General features: G+C 36.7%; 3 protein-coding genes across 3 annotated transcripts; all 3 read left to right on the top strand.

Annotated features, from left to right (window-relative positions):
* Positions 1–241: 241 nt before the first annotated feature.
* Positions 242–4225, top strand: tusc2b (tumor suppressor 2, mitochondrial calcium regulator b). Its single transcript, XM_087800598.1, has 4 exons — positions 242–623; positions 1904–2155; positions 3589–3709; positions 3779–4225. Exons 2-4 carry the CDS (start codon positions 2004–2006, stop codon positions 3842–3844), a joined length of 339 nt encoding a protein of 112 aa, XP_087656724.1. The 5' UTR covers positions 242–623; positions 1904–2003; the 3' UTR covers positions 3845–4225.
* A 2539-nt stretch (positions 4226–6764) lies between these two features.
* On the top strand, positions 6765–12061 carry hyal2b (hyaluronidase 2b). The gene is made up of 4 exons (XM_087801181.1): positions 6765–6893; positions 9153–10120; positions 11053–11142; positions 11213–12061. Exons 2-4 carry the CDS (start codon positions 9182–9184, stop codon positions 11600–11602), a joined length of 1419 nt encoding a protein of 472 aa, XP_087657307.1. The 5' UTR covers positions 6765–6893; positions 9153–9181; the 3' UTR covers positions 11603–12061.
* A 2190-nt stretch (positions 12062–14251) lies between these two features.
* Positions 14252–21215, top strand: abhd14a (abhydrolase domain containing 14A). The gene is made up of 5 exons (XM_087801182.1): positions 14252–14579; positions 16190–16470; positions 16532–16647; positions 18307–18542; positions 20676–21215. Exons 2-5 carry the CDS (start codon positions 16205–16207, stop codon positions 20886–20888), a joined length of 831 nt encoding a protein of 276 aa, XP_087657308.1. The 5' UTR covers positions 14252–14579; positions 16190–16204; the 3' UTR covers positions 20889–21215.
* Positions 21216–21296: the final 81 nt, after the last annotated feature.

The following is a 21296-nucleotide window of genomic DNA, read 5'->3' as shown; positions in this document are numbered from 1 at the left end:
ATAAAAATGACTTACTTACTTACTATTATTAATAAGAATATAAAAATACATAGCAAAAATATATTTTCAAAGAGATCTTCTTTTTAAGTATAAACAAACAAATATATTCAATAAAAATAGCATGATAAAAGCATTTCTGTACGACTTTAATCTCATAATAAAGTATTTTGTACGACTTTAATCTCACAATAAGGTATTTTGTACGACTTTAATCTCATAATAAGGTATTCTGTACGACTTTAATCTCGTAATAAAATAAAATATTATTTGAGTGTAATAAAGGTCAAGAAATTGGGTTCAAAAAAGGTTCAAAAAAGAAAAAAAAACATTTCGTCAATAACCCTTCTTAAAACCACTCAGAACTGGAGTTATATCAGTTAAAAATATATATTTATATTAATATTTTTTATGCTCCCGACCAGGAGGTGGCGCTACTACGATCTCGCGTGTTGTTGCCGTCCACAGGACGCTAACTCGAAGAAGAACAACGTGCAACAATAGTTAGCATAAGTAGTTAGCTGTGTGTTTTACAAGGTCTTCGTACATTTTAGCCAAATAGTCCAGGAAGTCAAAGTCTTAAACCATATTTTTTGTGTCTACTATCCTTCCACAGACCACGACAGGTGAGCTTCCACTCGAACACGTTGTCACTGTCATTGCTAGGTTATATTTTAATAATAGCAGCGATCAGTCAAATGTTATACGAACGTGACATTATTCTCGCGACGTCACTTAATGTACAACAAATACACTCGTTAAAATAAACATTTAACAGAAGATGGCGAATACTGACATGACGACAATCGAGACATGGACGGATGATATTAGCAAGCTTTGAAAGATTGTAATTTGAGATGGTCGAGAGTGATATTTGAGATGAAAAATGGAAGCAAAGGCAGTGATGGAAGTACATTATATACTGTATGTGTTATAGGAAGGTTTTACTGGCGAGTGAACTTTAAGAAGTGTCTTTATCATTTTAATGCTTGCTCATCGGATCATAATGGATCATGAGTCAAGTAGAAAGTGAGTGTAATAGTGTGTATATAATTGTGTGTGTATATACATGTATAGATACAAATGCATCTATATACAAATGTATTTATAAATGGCTGAGAAAAACGTTAAGGGATCAAAGCCAAGCATGTGCATATATATATATACTTTTACTTTTACTTTCACTGCCATTCCCCTGTTTTAATCATGTTTATTTTATGCAACAGCAATTTTACCATTTGTTTTTTATTATATGATTTTATTTTCCCCCTTTTACTTAACAAGTGTCCTTGAGAGTAATAAAATACGCTCTTAAATAACATGAGTTATGATTATTATATTGTTACAGAGATGGACATTTCTTCCTCCTTTAAATCTCTCCTTTTGCTCTTTATTAATGTGATGCATCTAAGATGGTAGAAGCTGAAACATATAATTTAAGTTATAAATCATAATCAGAAATCTTTTATTGCCATCTTTGTAAACGCAACACAGGAATTTGTTGCGGTGGAATTAAAATGGATTAATTTAATAAAATACGTTACATTTCAATAAGAGATGACCATAAAATGGCATATGAATAAATAATGATGATGAAAAAAAAAACATTCAAGTTAAAGTGATCTGCAAGTCACACATAGTACGTGATCATTTACGTGATCAAGTAGTTAGCAGTTGTGTAAGAACTATTTTCAAGATAAGTGTTAATGCTCAGCAATAAACGGATGACTTTAAGCTGAAGTAATGTTACAGAAGTAATTAATATCTTCTAAACTGTCATCACAAATTGTGTGTCTTGGATACTTTTAAAAATGAAAGAATACTTTATGTGACATAAAAATGTGGTTCAATATTAACTAAATTCAGAAAACTAAAAAACTGATGATTTTGTTTGTTGGTTTCACAGGTGTTGAACCGAGCGGGCCCTCGGGTTGATGTGATACAGTAACACTGTAGTGTTTTTGGTAGTCCTGTGCCCCCCCCAAAATTATGTGCTGCAGCTGAAGATGGGTGGCAGTGGCTCCAAATCCAGAGGATTTTGGCCTTTCTCTGGCTCGGGCAGCGTCGATGATGCAACAAAAGATGACAACGAACAACAATCGCTGGCAAGAGTCCGAAGTTTCCCCGGTGCTACACCGTTTGTACTCACTAGACGAGGGTGAGCCTCACTTTTGTTCTCTCTCGCTAAACATTTACTTTTTTGAATAATGAAGTCTGGAAGTCGGTGACCGGATTCATGTCATTTATGACTGATATAACACAGGTTGTTTCACACAATAGATTAGACGGATACTCACAGGGACAAATATTGACAAATATTGTCCATGTGAGTACATGAAACAAAAACAAAATACCTTTTTTTTTTTTAGGGATTGTTTTTGATTGAGGGACCAATGCAGTCGGCTCAGGAAGATCCTCCTCTCGTCCACTTACCATTTTTAAATTAAACGGCACGAGCCAAGATTCACGATGGGTAGTCCACCTTGATCACAGTAAAATAACGCTCCAGCATTTTACTGTAGCAATCAATCTTGGTGACTTAGGGGCGTGTGTTACAGCCCAATGAAACGTAAACTATCAGCTTGTACTGCGTGAGTCTTGGTCTTGGCCAATAAACCAACTTGTATCCCTTTACCCCTATAGGCAGAGATTTATTTAATAAATATGTTTTTTATTATAACACGTGTTGGTGTGTATGAAAGTATTTTTAAATTATTTTTTAAAGCTTTATTAAAGCTGCGCTACGTACATGTTTTAGTGTAAAATTATTTTTGAAGTCAAGGTTCAGTTGAACTCTCTCTCTTGACCACCAAAATACTTTGGTAGGTCAGACACAGTGTTTTCAAAAGCACTGATAAGTTACCAGGAAGATAAAACGAGAAACCGAGTTCCTATATGTTTTTTTTTTATTAAATATAAATGCATTAGATGTGACAACCAATTTTCAACTATCTTGCACTTGCGGGGTTTTTTTACACTAGAGGGAGCCAGAGACTATATTTTAAATTCTGTGCATTTAATGCTAAGTGAAACCTTTATCTGAACTGCTTAACCTTTGTAATTATATAGTTTGGGTCGATACACTTAATCGCATATTTTTATTCACAATACCATATGGATATTTAACAGCACTGTATCGATTTCCCCCCCTCTTTTAATAACTGTCATTTTTATGGTTTATATTTCAATATAATGTGTATAAAATACAACAATTTGATATATATTTTTTAAATTTTACATTAACTTGTAAATATCCATGGTGTTTGTTAATTGTGTGTTACAATTAAACTTCCGGCCGCTAGATGGCAGCAGTCATTACGTTCTCTGCAGTGAAATCCTGGCTTTTAAAGTTAATATTTAGACATGTTTTGGTTTTAAAACAAATGAAAGTAGTAGTCAAGAGTCATCTGGTCTGTAAATTCTGCAACACCGGAGTCAAGTACTTGACAATACTACACATGTGTCCTTGTTTCTACAGTATCACAATGTATCTTATTGTTGTCCCTATGACGTGATGCATATTGTATTTGCAGATTCTTAACAATACACAATCCCATTATATAGTGATAAACATTTTTGTCCCGCCCACAGCTCTATGTTCTTTGACGAGGACGGCGACTTGGCCCACGAGTTCTACGAAGAGACAATAGTGACTAAGAACGGACGAAAGAAGGCAAAACTGAAGAGAATTTACAAAAACTTGACTCATCAGGTGAGATTTTTTTGAGATAAATAAAAAAATATATGTGTGGAACATTCATCCTCATTCTCGTGTCCACAGGGAATCATAAAGCTGGAGCACCCGTGCATCCACGTGGATTTCCCGGTCGTCCTCTTCGAAGCCTGATCATGTCCGTGGCTTCTGCTGGTGTGAAATGTACATCGCTTAAGTGCATGTATGTGAATAGAAGACGTGACGGAGTGCCGACCTTACCCCGGCTGCCTGTTGTCTGGCTCTGATTACTCCAACTCCTCAGAGTTACCTGTTCCAAGAAACGCAGTCATGACCGTAACAGGAAGTGCACGCCACAGCGAGCTGTCTTATGCATGGGGAAATGATGGGAGTCGAGAACGAGTGGAAAATGACAATCTGTGGCCCTTTAAGCTCTAAATGTAGAATCAATCAGTGAACGCTGAGTCAAATACAACACCATCTTCTGTTTGCAATATTATGTTTCACCTTTTAATTTATTATTAAAACATTTTTTAATTGCGTATTGAAAGCAGACTCCTGTCCTGGTCGTTTTTGAAGTGCAGAATTCTATTATTAAAGCAGCACTACGCAACATTTAAAGAAAAAAACTGTGATTGTATTTATTTTAACAACATGATGCTAGCGTTTATGATGTTAGTGATGGCGGTTGCATTCATTTCCATTATTGCTGATCTATTAAGTGGACTTTTTGAAGTTGGGGGAAATAAGAAACAACCGTTTACACAGTTGCACTTACACTGTTCATACAGAAGGTGGAGCCAGAAACCAATACATTCAATCTTAGATTTAAAATGGAAGTTAGTTTAGAGGTCCTTCATAACTTATCTAACATTCTGTAAGATTAAATGTACATTTCTGGCATTTTAATAGCAGATATGTTACAATCTTTAACAAAAAGCATTTAAAAAAAAAAAAGTAAAACCTACTTCTCGCACAATCACTGTTTACTCCCAAATGTATGTTGCAGTGCATTATGGGACTCGTATGAGTGCTTTTGAGGAATATGGGTGTGGTCCATAGGCATTTAGTTGCTTTAAGAGAGACAAAGGCACTGACTGTAACTGTGACCTTTGACCTTCCCTGGAGAAAAAAGACCTGGTGTGTTACTGCTCACTGGGGATGGATGAGGACAAGAGATAATGGAAGCCTGAGAAGGACATCTAATACCATTTCATGGGAACGGGTTTTCTGCAAATCCCTCAGTGATGGTTCTCAAGAGAAGAAGATGCCCCCAAATCCACTTCACTTTATTGCTTCCTGGAATATGTTTTTTTCCTGCATAGTTATTTTCACTCATTAATCTGTGGAATAGAAGCCATTTGAAGCAGGTCTGGGAACGAGGAGACTCCTGCCTTTATTGCTCTTTTAAATCTTGTTTGGAAAAATGCAGCTGTCCTTGTTTGGGCTTCGGTCCTACACGAAACAAGTGTCAATCTTTCCATTACATTAAGAAATATTGATCATATAGAATCAAATTTATTTTTATGGATGAATCATTTTTAAAGTCAAAAAAATTCAAAAGACATTGCGTTGCACAATTTATTGAAATGTTTCATTACAACTTTTAAGTAGAAAAATGAAAGAAAAGAAAAGTGTTTGTTCACATTCATTTGTGAGCTCCTTTAAAAGAAAATGACAAGCCTTCACTTCAGGGTGTAGAAAGACGTCACTCATGAAAGCAGCAGGTGATGAATGTGTGTCTTCAGTCTCGCCCTTTGACCTCTTCACATAAATAATACAAATGAGTGCCTTGAGGTTTACGGTGTTGAAATGATCCTTGTGCTGAAAAGCATATAATCATTAACGTGTGTATTTGCTCAGCTTGGTTCCTCGTATAAAACATTTTATTAACGTATTAAAAACATATTTTGACCCGTCAGTGACGCCTCTCGCCCGGTGTAGCTGGGATCGGCTTCAATCTGTCAACCACAAGAAAGAAAATGGATGGAAGGATGATGAAGGAGGAGTCTTGCTTGCTACTTTTAGTATCACTTACTGTAGAAGTCCAACATAGCCAGATATCTCTTCGCTTGTACGTTGTGAAGAGGATTACACAGACCATAATAACTGAACGACAGGCTTAACCTCTTTACATCAAACAGCGTGAACCTGATACTGAGGACACTCCAGTTGCTGGTGAGACTCTCCTCCCTCTTCATTTCATTTAATCATGAATTATAATTCATTTATTCTCAATTGTTGCACATTAAACAACCAGATAAACCCTTTTCTAGCTTCTAATCTTTCCATATAGGTTTATATTCATTTATATTTTTATTTATTTTGAGGCCTAAAATATTTTGTATTGGACTGCAATATTATTTAATGAGATAATACTTTTTCCAGACAACATGTATTATTACACTCTTATAAATAATGCCTGGACTACATGTTTTGTTTCAAATATTCGTTTGAAATGTAAACTTAACCTCTTTTTTTTAGAGGTAAACAGAAATATCCCTTCTAAATAGACCCGTAATTTAAGTCACGGAATTGAGAAAGCTATTGTAAGTAAGTAAGTAAGTAATTTCTATTTGTATAGCGCTTTTCCAGACCAGGGTCACAAAGCGCTTAAACAATCAGAACAATACTCAATAAAGTATATACTTTAAAGGTCAAGATACAACTGATAACATAACAGGAGTTCCAGAAAATCAAGTATCTAATTTGGTCTGATGCATGACCTCCGTCCACAATGTCACTGGATTGAGTAAGAGTGAAAATTTTCTTAAAAAAATAAAATTAATAATAATAATGTTCATGGGTTTTTAATGTATAAACAAACCTACATATATACATTCCATTCATTCAAGAAGCGTTTGTGGAATGTACCAAGTTTTGGAAAGTTAGAGGGGTGAACGGTAAATTACTATCTATTTAAATTAAAGGTTTGCGATATTGAATGCAATACCTTTTATATAAATCATATCGTTAATAACTTAAAGTTTTGTTTAACCATTAAATATATTATTAAATAGTAGAAATAACATCTATAATCTTCATGAATTGTACTCGCCCCCCCACAACGTGGAATCCAATACAACGCGCTGTTGTTGCTCAAGCCTGCAGCCGTCAGCGTTACTGTCGTGATTCCTTCATGAATGTCGGGAATGTTGGGAATATTCGACATGGACTGAGGACTATGGATGTTTCTCACATGGAAGGGCAGTGGAAAAGTCACGTACGTCACCCAATATCAACTCACAAATGGCGGCGTCGAATCCCGTGTAACTTTAGGCTAACCAGGAACGAGCTGGAATTTTACAAAAAGGAAAAGTGTCTTAAAGCGAGATTATTTCTTCTTCTCGGTTTCACTTGAAAGTCTTTATTGTTTTTTTTTTACAAACGTCTTGATGTTTTAAAATATCCTGGTTCGTTTTTGACGGATAGGAAAGTCAAACAGGAAGTCGACGTTTACTCGCTTTTTTAATGTAACAACGTGGATACGTTCCATTTCCGGTTCTTTCATCGTTTAACTGTACGAAATAAATAACATCACCTACAAATACACAAGTTTAATTTGCAAAGTTAGTGATGAGTTGGTTTAAAAGTGGCTTAAAAGAAAGCAGCAGCTCCTCTGTGGGTGGTCACAGTCTGCAGTGGTCAGTACCTTGGATCCAGACCAGCGACCAAATGATACACTGTGGCTCTTGTCGAGGCCTTTTAAGCAAAGAAAAACCCTGAATGGATTAAATAATAAAAAGCCTTAATATAACGTAAGGTATACACTTGAGGGAGAAATAAAGTATAGCACAGATACAATAATTATTTGAATAGATTTGTCTTAATTTTCAAAATATTTTATTTAGATATTTTTAATATATATCATGAATATTTTAGTTCAATCTTGCTAACTATGTGCATGTTTTTGTTAATCTGTACTTAAATAATTGACCTTAATATGAGATATAAATATTATTAACTGAAATTTAATTTATTGTATTTTATTTTTAATAATCTCTTTTAATTGTATTCGTATTATATTATCTTTATATTCTTTAATAACAAATTCCTGTGTTGTGTAATAATAATAACAGTTTTCTGATCAGATCTTAATATAAAGAAATGATGTCGTAACATAAACATAAGGCATCAATGTATAACAAAGATTTTGTATTGTTTGTTATCCTTTTATATATCGTTGTCTTCACCAGGACTTAAAAATACATTTTGCTCCATTACTAGTTAATACCGTAATATTTTTTAAAACCACAATCAATACTTAAATAAGTAACATTAACAGCAGTTTTTTTTTGTTCAGGCTTTTCCTTGTTTTTCTGATTTTCAACTCCTGTTGTGTTATCAGTTTTATCTTGATCTTTAAAGTATATACTTTATTGAATATTGTTTTGATTGTTTAAGCGCTTTGTGACCCTGGTCTGGAAAAGCGATATATAAATAAAAATTACTTACTTACTTACTTAATCATAAATTTGAAGCAGTCAAATCTTTCTTGTATTAAATGTTCTTTTTCTCAGAGGGTTTTTATGAGTTTTGTCAAATGCGTGGCTGCACTGTGTCCAGTTTTATCTCGACTCATGGATCTGACATTGTTTTAAAACACAATTATTCCTTATTGGATTCTGCCGTCTTGTGCATTACTGCCAAAACCTCGAGCAACAAACAAGCGTGAGATGGAAGTATTGCTTCAGACGGACTTTCCGTTTCCTCCTATTCTGTATCCTCGGGCGTTCTGATCGGTATGTAGCCGTTCTCTCTTTCACAACCAACCTCTGTTTTCATAACCCTCCATTTCCAGCAGCGACATCTGCAAAATATCAGCCGTTATGTCGGAATTTAAGTTTGGAAAAAGGTCACAAATCAGTCGTTTTAAGAAACAAACCTTTAATTTATTTAGCTTCTGAGTAGAAAATGTTGTGTCTTTGCATGGGTTCTGTAAGAATAGATGCTCCTGAGATCACGGAGAAGCAGTTTCGTGTTGAAACGACACATTTATCATCTTTAAAGTCGCTGTCACCCGCAGCGGAGTTGTAGCTGTTGCGTGACTCAAATGTGTGTCAAAACACTCGCCTCCCCCTGCAGGGCTCGGGCTTCCAGGAAAGTGGAACCAGCTTATACTTTTAAAAAAAGTTCTGTCTGAACATGGTTTTAAAAAGAAAAAAGGCTGTTAGCAAACATACCAGATGTTTGATAATACACTTAACATGAAACAACTGAACTGTTCTTACTTTTATCACTTAGTTTGTGTTTATTTATTTATTTGTTTTTCTTCCTAAATCATTGGTTTTTTTTAAATTTTTTATTAATTATTTTAGGCCCTTGTGTGTGTTTTTGAACCTTCAAATAAAAGGTAAAAGAATCAAATTAAATCAAATTAAACTTGTTATATTCCTTACATAACTCAAAAACAACAGTGATTATTAAGAAGCCTGGAAACCTTCAACAAAAATGTCATCGACTGATTTGTTTTCTTCCGCAGAGAAAGAACAGAGAAGGTGAGCGGTGGCCATGGGGGCTCCTCCGTTCCCCCGCCTTGCTCGGGTGCCTTGGCTGTTTCTGACCCTGTTGGCGTGGACCGGCTCGTGCTCCGGGGATGAGAAGACGACAAGATGGCCGCTGTACTCCAAGAAACCGGTGCTCCTCGTCTGGAACGCCCCGACGGAGGATTGCGGACCCCGGCGTCACGTCACCTTAAACCTGGACCGGTTCGACATCGTGGCGTCGCCCAACGAGGGTTTCGTGCGGCAGAACCTCACCATCTTCTACAAGGAGCGCCTCGGGCTGTACCCCTACTACGCTCACGATGGGACGGGCTTCAACGGGGGTCTCCCTCAGCTCGCCAGCCTCACCCGGCATTACGACAAGATGCCGGAGGGTCTGCAGAACTACATCCGAGAACCGGACGCCAAGGGTCTGGCGGTGATCGACTGGGAGGAGTGGAGGCCTCTGTGGATCCGGAACTGGGATGTCAAGGATATCTATCGGAATAAGTCCCGGCAGATGGTGGCCCAGAAGAACCCCGGGTGGCCCCCGGAGCGGGTCGCCAAAGTGGCCCAGCAGGAGTTCGAACTGTCGGCTCGCAAGTTCATGCTGGAGACGCTGAAGCTCGCCAAGAGTTTGAGGCCCAATCAGCTGTGGGGGTTCTACCTGTTCCCCGACTGTTACAACCACGACTACCAGAGCGAGCCGGAGGACTACACCGGGCGCTGCCCCGACCTGGAGAAGACCCGGAACGATCAACTGAACTGGTTGTGGATGGAGTGCACCGCCCTCTTCCCCTCGATATACCTCAGCCCGGCGCTGCGCTCCACCAGCATCGGCCGCTTGTTCGTCAGGAACCGGGTGAAGGAGGCCATGCGTCTCGCCTCGGCGGGCGACGGTCTGGCTCGCCCCGTCTTCGTCTACACCCGACCCACGTACATGAACCAGATGACCACGCTGACAGAGGTGAGCATTTTGAGATGAAATGAAGGCAAACCTTACACCAGGTTGATGGTTAAATCCCCTTGAGAACATTATAGTCTGGGACTGATTTAAGGGGCCCGGAAACAAATGTGTTTGTGGTATCCCTTGTGTTGTCTCTGGGTGAAGGTGAACGACCTCCATAGTTTCCATAACTACACGTGCAGTGTTGAAGGTCGTCCATCTTGACCCAGAGACAACAGAGGGGATACCACAAACACATTTGTTTTCGGGCTTTCGGGTCACCTGTGATAACACAAATATTGAAGAAGATCAGTGTCATTAGAATATTAAATAATTTAATTTAACATTTCTAATGGGTTTTTTTTCTTTAACCATTTTCTTAGATATTTTTGAAATTGAAAACTTGGATTTATTTTGTTCTTGAATAATATAATGTTAAAAAAATATATATATCTTTTTAGACATAGTTTGATATTCTAAATATATTCCCTAAATTCAATACATTATATAAAAAGGGAAGTAAAATGTTGGTATAATAGTGTCGTCGTGGTTGTAGCTCGGTACTCCTTTGATATTGTGACACTATTTAAATATTAAATACTTTTACTTACTTTACTCATTAACTTATTAACTTATTGTTAAGTGTAAAAAAAATGTTTTATTCATTTTTAAAATATTAAAATGTTTTTGTTCAATTATTGATATCTATATAATGTATATATGTATGTGTATTTATATATATATATATATATATATATATATATATATATAAATAATTGAATTGAATAATTAAATCATTCAAATGCTTGGAAAAAAGAAAAAGGTAATATTTGAAATATTAAATTCAATCATCAAATATTCTGATGTCACTGATATGCTCCCATTACTTAATATTTAATCTGATTATTAATTAGAAGTATTACCAGGTTGTGAAAACACCTTGTGTGTCGTAGATGGATCTCATCTCCACCATCGGTGAGAGCGTCGCACTGGGAGCCGCCGGCGTGATCTTCTGGGGCGACGCTTCCTACGCCGGCAGTCATGTAAGTCACCCCCCTTTCCCTCCTGACGACCTTTCACCCCGTTGACCTCCGCTCTTCTTCTTCTCTCCAGGACAACTGCTCCAAACTCAACCAGTACCTGCAGGGACTGCTGGGCCGGTACCTGCTGAACGTGACCACGGCGGCGGAGGAGTGCAGTCGGGCGCTGTGCCGGTCTCGCGGGCGCTGCCTGCGGCGCCTGCCCGACACGGACGTGTACCTCCATCTGAGCCCGCTCACCCACAGCATCGGCAGCCAGGCCGGACGCCTGAGGGCGAGCGGGGAGCCGGGGAAGGCGGAGCTGGCTCTTTTCCGCGCTCACTTCCAGTGCCAGTGCTACAGCGGGTACCAGGGCGAGGCGTGTGCTCAGAGGGAGCGAGGACTGAATAAAGCCTCCTCTGTTCTGGGGACCTGGTCTCTGTGCCTCCTGCTGCCTCTCGGGTTCTTCAGTCTGCTGCACTGAGGGAACCCAGAGGCGGTCCTGCTTCTGTGAGCAGAGAGAGATCAGACTTCTTCACATTGTTTGGGTCACAGCTGTTGGTTCTTTGAACCTTCAACCGTTAATAATGCATTTCACTTTTACGTCTGTTGCCATCATACATTTTTGTGTTTAAACCTGATATGAAGGTAGAATTGTTTCACTATTATTCAAGATAACAAAGTGGTGTTTTTTTTGTTTTTTTTTAAATAAGAAAGTTGCTTTAATCAAAAAAGAATGGAGGGAAAAACGACATCCACTCTTTTTTACTTTAGTAAAATAATAACTTCAACTTTATAACAAAATATCATTAGAATGTTTTTCACTTTAATAAAAAAGTGACGAAAGCTTTTTTTTTTAATTAAAATAACAAAAAATTTAATAAAACGTTTTCACTTCAATAAAAAAAACGACTTTAATTTTTCATTTAAGTAACAAACAGAATTTTTTAAAATGTTTTTCACGTCAATAAAAAAATACCTCAAAACTTAATTCATTTAAATTAAAAAAGAACGACTTGCACATTTTTATTTCAATAATATTTCTTTTAATGTCAATAAAAACACAATTTACACTTTAAGTGTGAAGCAACTTTTTTGGGATTGAATGAGACACAAAAGTCCAAAAAGAACCTCGATCAAAGAAACAGTTGAAATAAAAAAAGATGAATTATTTTTAGGCTCAGCTATAGTTATACATTCAAACACTTTTTCTTTGTAATTAAAAATATGTTTTGATTCAAGCAACTGTTTTTTTCAATTGAAAGTAAAAAAAACAAAAAAACCTGAAAGTTCAAAAGTGCTGAAACCAAAGACGAGGCCAGCAGGTGGAAGGACGTCGTATGGACTGTAAAGTTCTCATGTGTTCGTGTCAGTGTTCGGTCGTGGCAGCTTCAAGAATGTTATTGTTTTCCAGACTGAAGGATTAGGTTTGAAATCTGATTCAACAGACTCTTAAGTCGCTTTAATGACAGATTTTAACTTGTGTTTTTCGATGATTAATGAGCTCTTGATACTAACACAACACGTTATGTAACATGATTAGCTTCGACTTAACTTTAGCTTCGACCAACTGTAGTCGCATCGCAACATCACAGCAGTGTCAGCGAAAACAAGATGACAGGAAAGACTTTCTGAGGAACAAACTACATTTGACATACAGTAAAAGTAACTCAATTGAATGAAGTAATAATTAAACCATGGATGAATTAATTGATGCCATGAATCTCAATTTTCCAGACTAATGTGCGGAAAATGAAATTATTCCACCAGTGAATTGAAATGAGATATTAAATCATCCTTCGTGTCGTGAAGGACAAAATGTTATTTTACACTGACTTCAGAAAACATGCCTGAATGTCTTGTTTTAAATTGTTTAAAAAGGAACAAAATAAACAATTAAACATTTATAAGGAAGTCTGGTGATAACATTTAAATAAGGTAAATCTGTGTGGAAGGACAAGTTTAAAAAAAACAAAAAACTTTTAAACATTTCTTTATCTGTAGTTTTGATCTATTTCTCGAGCCTGTTGTTCACAGTTACACGAGCACATTCCAGCAACAGTGGCCAAATATAAACATGACCCTTCGGTCACGAGTGGATTTCTCTGCTTCAGTCTAATAATAAAACATTTAATTCAAGCTGTGGCAAAAGGTTTGATAACAAAAACATCCAGAATAAGAGAAAACAACTGTACATTCAAAGAAATATCAAAGTGTTCTTCAGTCTTTTTGCAGTTGTGAGCAAAAGCCTGTTCATTTAAGAATTGCTGGATAATATGAAGTCAAATTGTGCACTTTATGATTTATGTTGATGGATCCATCGCTTGTGTGTAAAGGTGTGATAAATATGGACCATTGGTGCCTTATCTTTTATCTGATTAACTGGAAGCAACATTAGTCACTTCAAACTGTTATTTACTATGTAATTTATTTCACTACGTGTTGCCTCTTTGTGTGCATTTTCTGCAATAAACTTCTTCTTCATGTAATCATTGAGGTTTTTCTTTTTTCTTCTTAAACATAGTTGTAAATAAATAATCGTTGTCCTTTATATGAAAATATAGAAAAGTTTTATACTGAAAACAATTTAGCTTTAAATCAGATAGTTTAAACTAAAATATATATTTGTATTACATCTATGTAGATGTAATACAAATATATATTTCACTTATATTTTAAACTAAAGTACATTTTAGGTAAAAGTAAAATATGTACGCGTTTGGTCAGTATTAAAATATTATTTGGCTTGAAATTAAATAATGAAAATAACTTATTTAAATTGTTTTTATTGATTAGTAATATAATAAATGTATTTTTTAAATGCAAGATATATATTTTATTTGTATCAATGGACGTTGGTCGTTACCATTACGTTGGAATAATATTTCCACTTACAAGCCTAGAAACTGAAATTACTAAATAAATATACATATTTATTTGAAAATGCTTCAATAAAAAAAAACATGAACTATTGTCTGGAGACATAGAATATAAAGAGAAATATTTGATTCAATTCAATTATTCAACTCATTTTCATCTGTTGGTTTTAAATAACAATTTATCATTTGAGCGATTGTCCTACCGGAAATGACGTAACCGTGTTGTTATGTCTGTCTCCTAATGTCTTCCGACGAGCAACAATTCTGCAGAACGTCACATTTAATCCTAGAGATTACATTTTTTTTAGGATAGATACTTCATTTAAATCGTGTTTTCTTCCATACATTAAATAGCTACAGCCTAATGTTCGCCTCACCACATGAGTTAAATTAAATATAGTTTGGTAAGACATATAAACATCCCACCGTGGGTAACAACAGACCGTCTGTTTTTGGAACAGTTAACCCGAAAAAACATCGTCCCTGCCTTGGATCGGTGGAAACAGACGCAGGGTTGAAGATGGAGGAGACTTTCCTCACAGTGTGTCAGTGAACTTATCTCGCTGGATCTGCTGTGTGTTGGTATGTTTTAAGGTGATGCTGCATCATCATCATCATCATCGTCGCGTCCATGCTAGCGTGTGTACATGATGTCATATAAAGCAACCGTTTGTCGTGAACAAGAGTCACAACTTGAGTTTAAACTACAATCGTAATCTACTTTAAAACATTTTAGATTGGATTTAATATAAGGCAGATATTAAAAATGAAGATAATCCTACATGGAGAATCTTTAAATCTTAGTTTAAGTAAATGTATATTCGTGACTGGATATTGTTCCTATGAGAATATTTACTTTTAGATGTTCTAACATATGTTTGCGTTAAAACTATGCAACCTCAAGGCAACATTGATCTTTTGGTACCTTCAGATTCTTCATCCCTGGGTGGATCTTCTCACACATTTAGTTTATGTAAGTAGACAATGTTAGATTAGATGCTAATGGCCTTCACAAAAATGGCTTTAGATACCTGGATTTACTGCAGAACATGAGATGATTTTTGAAGACTTTTTCTGTATCTCTGCCTGTACCTGAGAGCTACTAGAATGTATCATTATATTTAAGGTGATCATTTAAAGCCCTGGTATATATGTAAAAGAAGCTAATTTGTAATCAAGTTAGTACAAAAATGAATTTTATCTAAGTCTTTAAATAAGAAAACTGGTTACAAAAAAATAAATTTTGATTTGCTTTCAACAAATTCTCTCCACCTGCACTTTGCAGTTTGTTGTCATGCGTATTGTAAACTTGTATTTTAACAGGGTTTTAAGGCGTTTGTGGGCCACAAAAAGTATATGTCGGCGGGCCAGATCTACCGCTCTTTGACTGTATTTATTTTGCCCTCGAGATGTGGAGTTGAACATGTAGAAACTGTTTCTGACAGTAACAACTAACCATTCAATTGTTTACTCTATTACTGAAAAATAATTTGAGTTAATATTGGATCGTATACAGAAAAAAAGAGTTATTTTATATCTGAGTTTTTCTCTTCATTTTCATTAAAAGGTTTATAAATATTTTATTAGTATAGTTGGGTCTATTTTATGTTTTTTAAATACTTTTTTTTACGTCTCAGTCACAGTCTATAATGATTATAAGAATATATGACTATATAAGAACTGGTGACAGTCATCCTCTGAACACTCTTATCAGTGAGCAGAAAAGCAGATGGAGCACAAATGTTCCTTCCCAGATGCAACACTAATAGACTTAGGGACTCATTCATTCCTCTTAGACTTTATAACTCTGAGTATGGGGCCCCGGAGCGGAGTGAAAGGATGATTCTATTATTTTTTAATCTTTGTATCCTTTAAAGTTCTTTGTGTTTTTCTCCATTTTGCATTTGTTCTTTTTTTGCACTTTGGTCTGCTTAAACTGGAACACCTAATTTCCCGAAGGAGATCTCCAGAGGGATTAATAAAGTCTACCTAATCTAATCTAATGTGGCCCCTGATGAAATTCAAGTGCCCACCATTCTTGTAGTATATAAAGTTTCTCAGTCAAAAACTTATTTGTGATGAACAGCTGTTTGACTCAGCAAAATAACAAATGCCTTCCTTAAATTAATGATTTTGCACTTTGTTTTCACAAACCAGTCGGCGTCATTCTTAAAAACCTCTGCTCTCTCCAGCTCTCCGTGGAAGACATGAATTTCTTACGCAATCGCCTGGTGGTCCTGGGGCTGGTGATGATGGCCACAGTGCTGCTCTACCTTCTTCTGCCGGCCATCCGCCAGGGCAGCATGGAGCCGTCACTGGACGCCCAGAGGATGAGCCTGGTGGGCACCCCCGCGCCGCCACCAAACCCTGCCATAAACGTGTCCATTCGTACGGGCCAGCTTCCCGGGGACCCTCCTCTGTTCTTCAGAGAGGCTCTGCCTGTGGACGCAGCTGGACGACAGATACTGCCGAGGTGAGTTCTGCATTTTGTTTTTTTTTAATTCTCCTGTGAAAATGTTTCTGTCGGATTTCAGCCTGCAAGTGGTTTTGCTTCACGGCCAGGCCTTCACGTCCAAGACTTGGGAGGAACTCGGTACCATGTCTCTTCTGGCAGCGAACGGACATCAGGCCTTGGCGATGGATCTGCCAGGTATTTATTTTTGTTGATGTTGTGTGAAGCTTGAGTGAGTGAGATGAACAAGAATCTCAAGCAATATTTGAGAGGCGTCTAAACAGTGTTGCTCATGGTAGTAACTCGTCTTGGAAAATAGTTTTTAATTTTTAGCTTTTAACCCAGTTGTTATTTCCTGGTATTTTTTATCCTTTTCTATGTTAAGTTCTCTTATTGTTGCTCGTTTGTATTCTAACATTAGTTTCATCTACTTTTGTACAATACTTGGCTGGTGCCTTCAATTGCTTTCTAAATAAAAAAGTATGGTTTTCTGTAATAGGTTTTTATACTTTTACTCTTTACTTTACCATATTATAAAAACAATAAGTAGATATTAGATAGTTACTATTTCAAAGCTTTAAAATAATCAATGTTTGCCTCACATTAGAGGCTATTTTATTAATCCTTAACATCTGTTCAGTGAGGTTATAAACAGTAGTTTATATTTTATTTGAGCATTTTTTCTTTCTTTCCAAAAATTAGCCTTAAACCTTAAATTAAACAGATAAATAAAATTAAACATACATAAAATTAAATGTTTTTCAAGAAAAAAAACAAAACCGACCATTACGTTTGTTTGTCAATCTTAAGAAAACCTTTTTGCCAATTCAAAAAAAATAAAACTCTTAATTTTAAACTTAAAACTATTTAATTTTGCAGTCACTGACATTAAATATGTTTTCATAAAATATTGAAAACTATGAAGTCATCAACATTTACTTGTTTATTCTGTGTCATCTCCAGATTCTTAAATATTTGCACTGCTCACGCTAGCATCTCGGCTGATCCGCTATTGGCGAGCATTAATATAAGGTTAAACTTAAAGACGTACAACTTAAATCTGTAAACACAAACAGAGATCCGAGATGTTTCAAAATCACACTCACTTTATTTGCAAAGAGAAAGAGAGAGAAACAACAAACTTCTCTCTCGAGCAAAGGGTTGTCATAACATTATTTTAACTCTTATTATCATTACCAGAACAGAATTCTAGTCGAGAGTCACAGATAAAGCATTTATCGGCACGCTTTATTGCTCTCTATTAATACAATGGTGGATAGTTAGAACCTTTAGTTATTACTCATTTAAAAATAAATCAACAATGAATATCTGTTAACTTACTTGCGTGCAAATGATGCATTCAATGACTTCGGGATTGCTATGGTGCACTGAAGAGCAAAGGATATTTTATAATTACGTGTGAAACACTCGGTAATAACTTCAATGAACAAATTCAAACACAGAAAACACATTGGCTTTCCAAAAAAATGTATTGTTTGTTATTTACTTTGTACGTTTGAAAGGTGTTGTTCAGTATTATTCTTTTTATTTAATAGGTTTTGTTCAATTCATAAAACGATACAGATTTTTGGGTGTGTTTAAGTAGCCAAGGGAACAAAAATAGGTTAAAATCTGTACCGCACAATTAAAAATTCTTGTTCTTTTTACCATTCATCTTATCGAACCCTCGATCTACATTCTAAATGTAAAGATAACATCTGCAAAACTGTAAAAAGAAATGATAAACTACATAAATATATAATGCGTATTCAGCGTTCCAGCATCACAAATGACCGATATTTGGTCGGCCTGTATTACTGTTGACACGCTCTCATCATCACTGAACTGTGTCTGCAGGATATGGAAAATCTCCAGACTCCGTGGCTCTTAAGAGCGATCAAAGTCGGGTCGACCTTCTCTCGAGGTTCATGGAATCTCTGGGTGTCCGGGCTGCCGTTCTCGTGAGCCCCTCCATGAGCGGACATTACTCCATCCCCTTCCTCATGAAAAACAGTGCTCAGCTGCAGGGCTTCGTCCCGATCGCTCCGGTGGGCACTCGCAGCTTCACCCCACTACAGTACCAGAGCATTCAGGTGAGGAGGAGACAGGTGTGCTCGTTAATGTGTCGGTTTTAAGTGTGTCTTAAATAGATGTTGGACTCTATTGTATCATCAGTGTCTGTTTGTACAAAACTCTCTTTTCATTGAAATATTTACATTAGAAAATTATCTTAATCAAGCACCAGATTTTTCACGTCGTATCATAAATCCTGTAACTGTCCATTTTCAAGGGACTTGTTGTATAAAGAAAAAGCACTTTAAATATGCTTTGACCACTAGGGATTTTTATTGGCAGGAATCGGGTGATACAATACAGGGTTTCAAGGGAAACGCTACGATATATTGCAATATATTTTGATACTACAAGGATATATTTGTAGTATTGTCGAGTACTTGACTCTGGTGTTGCAGAATTTACAGACCACATGACTCTGAACGAAGTCGTAACTGCTTATGAAACCAAAATATGTCCAAACATCAGCTTTAAAAGCTGCTGGAGTCAATGTATCCTCTCATCCTTAGTCATCGCCAGGATCTCGCAGGATTTATTGTTCCTTTACCTGGGGGGGGGGTAATGACTGGTGGTTGGAAGTGTTATTGCAACACAAAAATTAAATGCCGACATGAATATTTGCTTGTTAATTGTAAATTTAAGAATTAAAGAGAACTCAGAAGTTCGAGCGCTCGTTCCAGTCCCACCAGATCCTTCCAGAGAGTGGCTCAAAACCTCTTAACTGTCCCTTCTTCTAAAGACCTCCAGACCCTCCCCGTACATGTGAAGTAAGTATACAACTACAAACTCGGGGTACAGAATGATTTGCAAAATCTGACTCCATCATGAACAACAGATGTTGTATTCATGCCTTGACCTAAACACTGACCTAAACAATGAATCTTCAGTCTTCCTTCACACTTGTTATCTCCAACCAGGTCTGTAGACCATAAATTCTGGGTCATGACGTTTTTAAGATTGTCCATGCTTCCTATCTCAACAAGAAGAGGAAGCCCACATGGCTACGTCCTCCTTCCAACACGTATATCTTTCACAGTTCGGAACTATTGTCGCACAGAGGCCTCCGTCAATGGTATCAGAAACTCACACCAAGGTTCACACAAAGTTGAGGCACAGATGCTTAGAGCCTTCGACTTTTGAACCCCGCTCTTCGGGAATAACAAGTTGTTAAAAGATAAAATACAAGAACATGTTTTAACTCTGAATAGAAGAAAACATTATCAATGTTAACAATTGAGTACATGAAATGAGGATATATAATTGAACCCATCAATGAGCACATATGTGTGGATCAATCTGAGGATATATGTTCAGAATCAAATTATTTTATTTTATACACAAATAAAAACAGTTAAGTAAGTAATTAAGTAAGTCATTTTTATTTATATAGCGCTTTTCCGAACCAGAGTCACAAAGCGCTTAAACAATCAAAATAATATTCAATAAAGTATATACTTTAAAGGGCAAAATAAAACTGAGAACACAACAGGAGTTCCAGAAAATCAAGGAAAAGCCTGAACAAATAAAAACATCTTCAGATGTTTCTTGAAGGAGTCAGTAGATCATCAAACACGGAGGGAGAGGAAGATCGTTCCAAAGCTTAGGAGCAACAGTCTGGAAGGATCTCTCTCCTCTGGTCCTGAACCGTGTGCGTGGAACCATCAGTCGATTCTGATCCACAGACCTCAGAGCCCGAGCTGGGGTGTAAGGCTGGATCAGATCACTGATGTAAGGAGGAGTCTGACCATGAATAGTTCTGAAAGTAAGAACCAGAATTTTAAAGTTGATCCTGAAAGAAAATGGAAGCCAGAGAAGAGTTTTAAGGATCGGAGAAATGTGAGTTCTTCTACTTGAGCAGGTCAGAATTCTCACTGCAGAGTTTTGTATTAACTGCAGGTGAGACAGATCCTTCTTGTTAAGACATGAAACCATGATGAAAATAAAATGTGATTTGAAAGCAAAAAAAACAATGTTTGAAAAACAAATACAGGGATGATGAAAATGGCTAAAGTATTGTGAATATAAATTAAAAGGTTTATCTTTATTTTCTTCACATCACTATTGACCACCAGGGGGCCCCGTACATCTTCTGTGCCCGACTCTTCAGACTTCAGTCAGGGCTATAACATTACTTGACCTCTTTCTTATTTCAGACTCCAACGCTGATCGTGTTCGGCGCCCTCGACACAAACCTCGGCGCCCAATCTCACAAGAACCTCATTCAGCTTCCGAATCACTCGGTGTTGAAGCTGGAGGAGGCTCGGCACGCCTGCTACATGGACAATCCCCGGGAATTTCACCAAGGATTGATTGAATTTCTCAGCAAGCTCGAGAAGAAAATACGCTACAAGCAGGTTCTTCTCTGAGCAGCAAAGTCAAAACACGAAGTTTCAGTCATCAGTTCTCATACACGCTTTCATTGAGATTATTTATTATTTAGACTTAAAAAAAAAAACACTTAAATTTCAGTGTCCGTCTCGTCTCTGCATGTCAATCCAGGAACGTCTGATCAGACAAATATGAAGCCTTTCAACAAGCATGTGTTACTGAAGCATCGTTGCATTCGTCCGTCCTGATGTGCTCACCTTCCTACCGCAAACAGAAAAGACACATGCAATGTGTATAAAATGTAAAATAAAAAAATGCTAATATATTTGGACAATATTGTAAGATTATGTCTGAAAATAAAAAAAAAACAAGTTGTCCTTTTATTCATGTTTTATTGTTATTGGGATTTATGTGTTTTATGAGCAGCTGTGATGCAAATCAGAGCC

This window comes from Callionymus lyra, chromosome 10 (genome assembly GCF_982586985.1).
Source record: "Callionymus lyra chromosome 10, fCalLyr1.hap1.1, whole genome shotgun sequence".
Classification (NCBI taxonomy): domain Eukaryota; kingdom Metazoa; phylum Chordata; class Actinopteri; order Syngnathiformes; family Callionymidae; genus Callionymus; species Callionymus lyra.
This window is presented reverse-complemented; position numbering and strand designations above follow the sequence as displayed.

What these genes read in the sequence shown, in the direction of transcription:
- tusc2b (XM_087800598.1), top strand. Translation starts at nt 2,004, where the DNA reads ATGGGTGGCAGTGGCTCCAAATCCAGAGGATTTTGGCCTTTCTCTGGC. An exon ending in TTTGTACTCACTAGACGAGG is followed by an intron (nt 2,156 to 3,588) that starts GTGAGCCTCACT and finishes TCCCGCCCACAG; the next exon opens with CTCTATGTTCTTTGACGAGG. An exon ending in ACAAAAACTTGACTCATCAG is followed by an intron (nt 3,710 to 3,778) that starts GTGAGATTTTTT and finishes TCGTGTCCACAG; the next exon opens with GGAATCATAAAGCTGGAGCA.
- hyal2b (XM_087801181.1), top strand. Translation starts at nt 9,182, where the DNA reads ATGGGGGCTCCTCCGTTCCCCCGCCTTGCTCGGGTGCCTTGGCTGTTT. An exon ending in AGATGACCACGCTGACAGAG is followed by an intron (nt 10,121 to 11,052) that starts GTGAGCATTTTG and finishes TGTGTGTCGTAG; the next exon opens with ATGGATCTCATCTCCACCAT. An exon ending in CTTCCTACGCCGGCAGTCAT is followed by an intron (nt 11,143 to 11,212) that starts GTAAGTCACCCC and finishes TCTTCTCTCCAG; the next exon opens with GACAACTGCTCCAAACTCAA.
- abhd14a (XM_087801182.1), top strand. Translation starts at nt 16,205, where the DNA reads ATGAATTTCTTACGCAATCGCCTGGTGGTCCTGGGGCTGGTGATGATG. An exon ending in GGACGACAGATACTGCCGAG is followed by an intron (nt 16,471 to 16,531) that starts GTGAGTTCTGCA and finishes GTCGGATTTCAG; the next exon opens with CCTGCAAGTGGTTTTGCTTC. An exon ending in TACAGTACCAGAGCATTCAG is followed by an intron (nt 18,543 to 20,675) that starts GTGAGGAGGAGA and finishes TTCTTATTTCAG; the next exon opens with ACTCCAACGCTGATCGTGTT.